The sequence below is a fragment of the Megascapheus bottae genome, chromosome 2 (assembly GCF_031878675.1).
Source record: "Megascapheus bottae isolate mThoBot1 chromosome 2, mThoBot2.hap1, whole genome shotgun sequence".
NCBI lineage: Eukaryota > Metazoa > Chordata > Mammalia > Rodentia > Geomyidae > Megascapheus > Megascapheus bottae.
In genome coordinates, this window is record NC_143510.1 from 17,858,557 (window position 1) to 17,866,105 (window position 7,549).

At 47.5% G+C, this 7,549-nt stretch overlaps 1 protein-coding gene across 1 annotated transcript in view; it reads right to left on the reverse strand.

Annotated features, from left to right (window-relative positions):
- Positions 1 to 7,549, reverse strand: part of Dnah1 (dynein axonemal heavy chain 1) — a 62,310-nt gene extending 54,761 nt beyond the window's left edge. Inside the window, exons 1-5 of the mRNA XM_090321628.1 lie at positions 7,218 to 7,549; positions 5,867 to 5,939; positions 3,412 to 3,586; positions 2,839 to 2,995; positions 1,694 to 1,826 (exon numbers count right to left, since the gene is read on the reverse strand). Coding sequence (XP_090177754.1) covers positions 1,694 to 1,826; positions 2,839 to 2,995; positions 3,412 to 3,586; positions 5,867 to 5,939; positions 7,218 to 7,520 — 841 coding nt within the window. The 5' untranslated portion in view covers positions 7,521 to 7,549. The remainder of the gene's footprint in view (positions 1 to 1,693; positions 1,827 to 2,838; positions 2,996 to 3,411; positions 3,587 to 5,866; positions 5,940 to 7,217) is intronic.

Consider the following 7,549-nt stretch of genomic DNA (forward strand, 5'->3'; position numbering starts at 1 on the left):
TTAGGTATGAGAAAAAGCATAAAGAGGATCCAAAAAGGGAAAGAAGAAATAAATCTACCTATTTTTGCAGATGACATGATTTTGTACTTGAAGGACCTTATAGACTCCTTCCTCAAGCTACTAGAGCTTATTTAAAACTTTGGTAAAGAACAGGGGTTTAAAAAAAGAGTTCAGTACCTTTTCTGTATGTGAACAATGAGATAAGCAAGACTGGAATCAGGAAAGGACCCCCGTCCCCCCCAAAATCTTAGGAATTAACCAAAGATGTGAAGGACCTCTATAAGGAAAACTGTAAAATTTAAAGAAGGAAATTGAAAATTTAAGGAAATGGAAAGACCTTCTATGCTCCTTGGGTTGGAAGAATTAACATCGTGAAAACGGCTATACTGCCCACAGCAGTCTACAAATTCAATGCAATACCCATCAAAATCCCAGCATCACTCTTCAATAAGAGAGAAAACAACCCAAAAGTTCATATAGAATAACAAAAGATCCCAAACAGCAAAATCAATCCTTAGCAGGCAGAATAATGTTGGAGGAATAACAATATCAAATTTCAAACTCTACTACAGAGTTTGAATGCTATTACCGAAATTTGGTCAAGGAAGAATTCAAATAGTGTAATTCCCTAGAAAGGAAAAATCAAAGTTCAGCGAAACAAAACACCAGGAAGCTGGTACTTGAAAGGGATTGGGTGGGGGTCAAGGGGAATGGATAGATGAATGAAAAAGAGAAGAGAGGGAGAATCCAATGCATATTCTACAAAAATAAAGATAACAATAATAATAGGCTAAAAAAGAAAATGTGTGCCTGAGTGTGTGGGGTGTGACCAATGACTATGATTGCGAATGTGTGTAACAGGTGTGTGTTGATGAGACAGTATGTCACAGTGTGTGAACCATGTAGAGGTAAAAGCTGAAGTAGTGGCCATTCCTGGGTGGTGGGATGGAAGGACTACAACCAGACCCCTCTCACACATCTTTGACCATTTCAAATAAGCATTTGTCTTTTATTACCAAGAAATCAAAGAGCTTCTGTTTTTGTTTTGTTTTTAATATGTGAATGAAGTACTAGCCTCTCCCCTCTCGGCCCATTCTTCCTATGTATCCAAATGGACTATAAGGATTGACTCCCATCCGTTTTCTCAGGTGCATACAGATACCAGGCAAGCCACCAACGATAAGTGCAGACTGCCTGTTGCTGGCAGGGCAATCCGACCTGAGCCTGGCTGTAAACATTTCATTATAGGCCTAGCCTATAAGGCTCTGAGGCTAAGGGTAAAGAGGTTGTATCCTGTGAAGGTCAAACTGTCTAGGCAAGAAAGATATAGAACTGTTTGAACATTAAAAAAAGCCTGAGACCTTGGATAAGGGAATATTTACCCTATTCTCTGCCCACACCTGCAGTCACCCCTCCCCCACACTAAACTCATGTAACTCCTGTCTCCTTGCTAAGACCCTTGATTCCAACTCCACCTCTTGACACAATCTCCATAGTCTAGGTGCTCTATTTCTAGCCTTCCTGACAATACCATCCCTGGTCCCAGGATTTCCTGTCTCCGTGGCCAGTTTCTTGGCCTTATTCCAGCTAAGAGGCCTCAAAAGTTCTCTAAGCTCACATGGTTGCCAGGAGAAGTGCATAGAGGGGCTGCTGGGGTAAAATAGCACCCTGATCCCAGGCTAACCCTGCTCACCGTGCCCCAGGACATCATCGGTAGGTAGGAGGGCTTTCCCAGGGACAGGTTTCCTATTCTGAGACTCTGAATCCAAACCCATGTCGATCCACTCTTTGGGTGTCCGGCAGTCAAACTCTTCATTGTCGAAAACCTGGAGGCAAAAGGGTGGAGGAAGCAGCTTTCCTAGCTGTCAAATAGACTTAAACATGCCAGAGGCCTCCCCCGGAGGTCTCAGCTGTAGGCTGAGGAAAGGCTGAGCCCTGCCTCAGCTATTTACAAAGACACGTAGGGTGGGAATGGGGAGGTGGGGCTGGGGGGAGGGGTATTGGACCCCTGTGCAGTTCAGCTAGGTTCAGACAGAGGGTGTTTGGGGACTCAGTGCAGAATGTATGCTCGGTTGCCTATTATTCCAAACATCCAACTAAGGCTTGAAGGAACAAACAGGTACCTTTTGGATTTCCTGAGCACCCCAATTTAACTGAGGAGCAATGGATATTCAGGACTATCAGGAGGTAGCCCTTGCTAGGGTGACAGCATCTGGATTTAACTCTGCCTCACCACAGGGAACCCAGGTCAAAAACACTTAGAACTCGCAGAGGGTGGGAAGAGAGATGAATGAAAGTCATAATCAGATTGTGCTCTGTCTCTCTCCTCTCTAGACTTAGTTTCCCCATTTGTAACATAGAGGAGATGGCTGCCTCTTCCATATCAAGTCTTTCCATTCTAGTAGTCCAGAAACAGCTCCCCACCTTTGGACAGACCCTCAAGGAGACTTGTTCCCTACTGCACAGCCCATTCAGGGTGCTTCTAGGTGTCGGTAGGAAGGGTGGGGACAGACATACAGACTGCCCAGGCTCCAAAGAGGAAAACAAAAAGTATTCCTGAGGACTTAGGACTTCTCCCACCTCCCCCACCTGGGCTAGGATGCTAGAGGGACTTGGGGTCTTGGGGTGGGTTCTGATTGTTCAGATGACAAGCGTGTTAGTGTGGATGGAGTAGGATTCCTTCTGGGGCCTGACTCTTAAGCTTCAGCTGGAGTCCTGTGATTCTCTCTCTCTCTCTCTCTCTCTCTCTCTCTCTCTCTCTCTCTTTCTCTCCCTCCCTCCCTCTCTCTCTCTCTCTCTCTCCGTCCATCAGTAATTGGTGGCAGTGCAGTAGCTCACCTTCAGTGGAAGATAGATGGGGAAGAGTGGGTCATGGCCCTGTTCGATGGTTTGTGGATTCTGAAGGTTTGGATGCCGGGGCATGAGCTTATTGGAATCGATACCCTTGCTGGTCAATAGCTGTTCAATGTCCAGGCTCAGGTATTTCCGCCTCCTCCTGGCCAGGGCAGGCAGGGGTATTAGAAGGATGGCTCATGTGAAATGGCTCCATGAGTGTCATCAAGGTCCCAGGAAGTGTTGTAGAGGGTGTGGAGAAACCCCTTGGGTATCATCTGCCCCTCTGAGACTGGTCAGAAAATGGCACAGCAACTGGGATGGAGTCCTGGACTCTAATTGCCATTCCCTGGCAGTTCCCACTTCATTGACTTAAATGCCACCTTCCCCAACTCCCTAGTAAGAAAGTTAGTGGTTTTTTATGAAGACACCAAAGAGCTGAATTTGACCTTAACACCTGTACACACACTGTACTGGGGGGCTTGTCACCTAGGGGTCTACAGTCTCGTGATGTTTGAACTGGACAGGCATCACCTCCTGGGAAGAGGCCCCACCCCACAGCCCACAGAGCCAGCATACCTCTCAATCTCAATCTTGCGAGGGCACTGGCCTGGCAGCACCTCAAAGGGCACCTGCACTTTGGGCTCATAGGCCTGCAGGGGGAAGTCAGTCTGGGAGAGCAGCCGTGTGGTGGACCCAATGCTCTGCTGCTCCACACGCTCCTTGAAGTCTTCAGGAACCTTGAAGGTTCTGACTGCAGGCAGAGTCAGAGGATAGGTATGGCTGATCTCAGGCTGTGATCCAATGTCCCCCGCTCTCAGCAATACAACAAGGCACACAGCCACTAGACAGGACACTGGTGGATAGGGTGCTCAGAGCCTATCTGTGGCCAAGCAGGGTCAGGAAGAGACCCCTCTTGGCCTTTCTCTCCTATACTCAAGCAAGCATATTTGGCATTCCCTTTCAAGTCACCAATCACCCCAGCACCAAGGGCCATTGTTAAAGCTCGGCACTGAATTTAGTTACTAGTGAGGCTTACAGCTGAACAGGAAGGATGAGTCTCTGCCATCTCACCTCAGAGATCCCCAAGTACATGAGAGTCTGAATCACATTCATGATGTGGACTTGTTGCTAGGCTTGAGGTATCCTGGATACTGGAGGGGTAGGTGGTCCTAAAGGACCCTCAAGTCACCAAATGGATGCTCCAACACAGAGATCTAGAGGCTTCCACTCTAGATCTGGTGAGAAAGGGGCTGGTGGAGAGGGACCCATAGATAACCATTTCGCTTGGACTAAGGATTTCCTAGGACTTAGAGTGCTCAGTGGAGAGGAAATTCCAAGGAAAGTCCAAATCTATAAATGGAGAAAAGGAGTGTGGGAATACTCCAGAAAGAAATGGGCCACCTTCCTAGGGCCCAACTGGAATCTGAGTGATCCCTATCTAATCTTCTGGTGGAAAAAGATTCTAAAGAATCCCAAGGGGGCTGAGTGCCAGTGGCTCACATTTCCTAACCCTAGCTTCTCAAGAGGCTGAAATCGGAGGATTACAGTTCAAAGCCGGCCTGGGCAGGAAAGACCATGAGACTCATCACCAATAAACTACCCCCCAAAAGCCAGAAATAGAGCTCTGACTCAAATGGTAGAGTGCTAGACTTGAGCAAAAGCAGCCCAGAGGCCTGGTAGGCACACACACACACACACACACACACACACACACACACACACGAATCCCAAAGGCCTCAAAGTTCTGGTGCTGCCTCCTTGGGCCTTGCCACCTTTCTGAAGTCGAGATATAGTCTTACTTTAGGAAGGCCCGCCTTACGAGTGCCCTCTGGAGTCCCAGAGAAGCCTGGCCTGGGCTGCTGCTTGAGCTTGGCAAACAAGTCCACTTTCCTAGCAGAGTGGCCAGCACTCGGGGTCTCTGTAGCACCAAATGGCTCTCAGATCCTAATCACCTGGTCCTAAGCCTGTGGGTCCATGATACCATTCTACTCCCAGAATTCACTCAGGGAAGGAGCCAAGGAGCCAGGGTGAAGTGGATCAAGGCTGGTTCTAGCCCCTGGCAGGTGTCTTGGACCCTCTATTTAGCTTTCAGGTGGTAGAGTGAACTTCTGTCACTGGTCCATTAGACCAAAGCTCCAAATACCACCTTGAGGCCTATTAGGGGTGCTTTTCCTCCCAGGGGTAGGACTAGTGAGGGGCTGATCATGTCCATACTTCATGCCTGCCAGAGATGACAAAAGTGCCATTCTAGTCCCCATCAGGCCTGAGATCTGCAGTTCATTACCAAGGTCATTGACATTTGTGAGACTATTGAGAAAAAGTCAGATCCTCAGATAAGTAGACAAATTCCCACACTAGCGGGGCTAATCTGGAGAGTGCCAGCAAGGAGCTGGACCTTTTCTGGGATGTACAGAGAGCAGACATTTGGAACTACTGGGTATCTGGGCCTGAAAGAAGGGCACATCCTATGTACTGAAGAGGAAAATGACAGCTTCTTCATTGTTAACCAAGGACCCTTCTAGAAACATCTTATCCAATCTGCCAAACACCCCAAAGACCTGACTCAGTCCTTTGTCATGTTGAGTGAGACTTGTTCTTTCCATGGAGTCCACAGCACAATCCTCATTTAGTGAAAATGAAGCTTCTAGACCCGAATGCCCGTGGGTCTCAGACACCTGTGTGCTCTGAGTCATGTTTCAGATGCTGGGGGGCCCAGAAGGGAACAACTAAATACAGCCCTGGCCTCCCCCAAACCCCTCTTCTAGGGGAAGCAGTAAACCCACACATGAAAGCCCAGGGACACCGGTCCAAGAGAGAGAATTGTGCTCTTGTCCTCAGCTGCTCCAGACCCTTGTCCCAGCTCCGTGAAGGAGCCTGGGCTTTGCAAAACATCTTATTTCTTTCTAGATCCATTTCACTCTTAAGGAAGCTGGGGCTTACTGCCAGAAACAGAGCATCTCCCCAAGGCCAGAGGCCCTGCTCCTAAATGCCCAACAGGCCCTACCCATGCCCCATCCCCTTGGGCACTGACCTTGAGGGGTGAACTTGTTGAGGTCAGCTTGACGCAGCAAGTTCTGGCTCGTGCAGGGGCCTTGACACACATCCTGAAACCAAACCCCAGAGTGCTGAATGTGCATCAACATCCCAGGTATGAGCCAGGCACTGGTGGCTCACACCTGTAATCCTAGGAGGCTGAGATCTGAGAACTGCAGTTCAAAGCTAGCCTGGGCAGGAAAGTCTCTAAAACTCTTATCTCTAACTAACCATTAGAAAACCATAAGTGGCACTGTGGCTCAAAGTAGTAGAGTACTGGCCTTGAGCAAAAGAGCTCTGGGACAGCACTCAGGCCCTGGGTGTAAGCTCCATGGCTGACAAAGAAAAATAAACCAACAAAAAACAACAATAACAACAAAAATAACCAAGCATCCTGAGACTATTAGGACCTGGGAAAGACTCTAAGGCCAGGTACCATTTGGAGATCCACCAGGAAAGCACGCCAACAACATAAAAGTGAGGCAGAACTGTTGAGTTCAAACACTGTTCCACAGGCTGTAGTGGGAGACAAGCTGTGGCTGCCTGGGATATGCTCTAGTCTAGCATAGCTCCCTTCCTGAGAACACTCCCATTATATATAGGGGCTTATCCATGAGTCAGGAACTGCAAATCAGGTGTCTGTGTATATCCTCTCCCAAGAACTGTTCTGGAACTGCTGGACTGGATATCGGTGGGTACGCATCTTGCCTCTCTTAGTTTAGTCCCCCCCTGCCTAAAACCTTCCTAAAGCTATCTGGATGAACTCGCTCTAGTCATCATTCTCTCACCAGCCTTAGCCTTCAATCTTTCCTCATATTCTACCCTCCCTCTTCATATGCCTTTTTTGAGGAACATGTGCCTTTTGCACATGCTGTTCCCGCTGTCTGAAATACTTACCTCATTCCTTATTTGATCCAACAAGTGTATATCCATCACTTAGATTTCAATAGTATATCAGCTCATCATCCACAGATTCTGTCTTAGCCAGAACTGGGGAAAGGGACTTATCCATCAAGGCCATTACCCCACCACAATAGGAAAGAAAAACAATAATAAAGAAAATGTTTTGACTTTTCAGGTTCTCCAATGCTCAGCTTGGGGACTGGCACACGAGAGGAGCTCAATGATAAGTTGTAAATGTATGTATAAGGATAGACAGCTAGGTGGATGGTCAGAAAGATGAACAGATGAATGATCGGATGAGCAGGGAGTAGGTGGGTAGAAGGATGATCAAATTAACAGAGAGATAGCCAACTAGATGACCTGATGGAGAAAGGAAGAAGAAAAGATGGGTGAATGGAACCCATAAGAAGGGTACCATCTTGGCAAAAGTTAGCTTCCATTCTTACCCCAAGTTGATCTAAGGTTCCAGGACTGAGGATGTCTGAGTAGAACCCACGCTGTTTTATCACTGGATACTTCTTATCCGTGCCTGTCAGGGGTGATTTCTGGGATTGCCCCAAGTCTGAGAGCTTGGGTAAAGCAAGGGGGTTTTTGTCAGGATCTAAAGAAGCATTCCTTAAATCATCATTTGATCCCTGAGAATTCTTCTTCAGATTAAATTCTATGTTCCCGAAAACTCTCCCAGAACTATGTGGTTGGTCCTCAGTGGTCTCTTTTGACTTGTTGTCTTCTTTGTTTGATGGCTCCATGCTTCTCCTTACAAAGCTGTCCCAGCTCA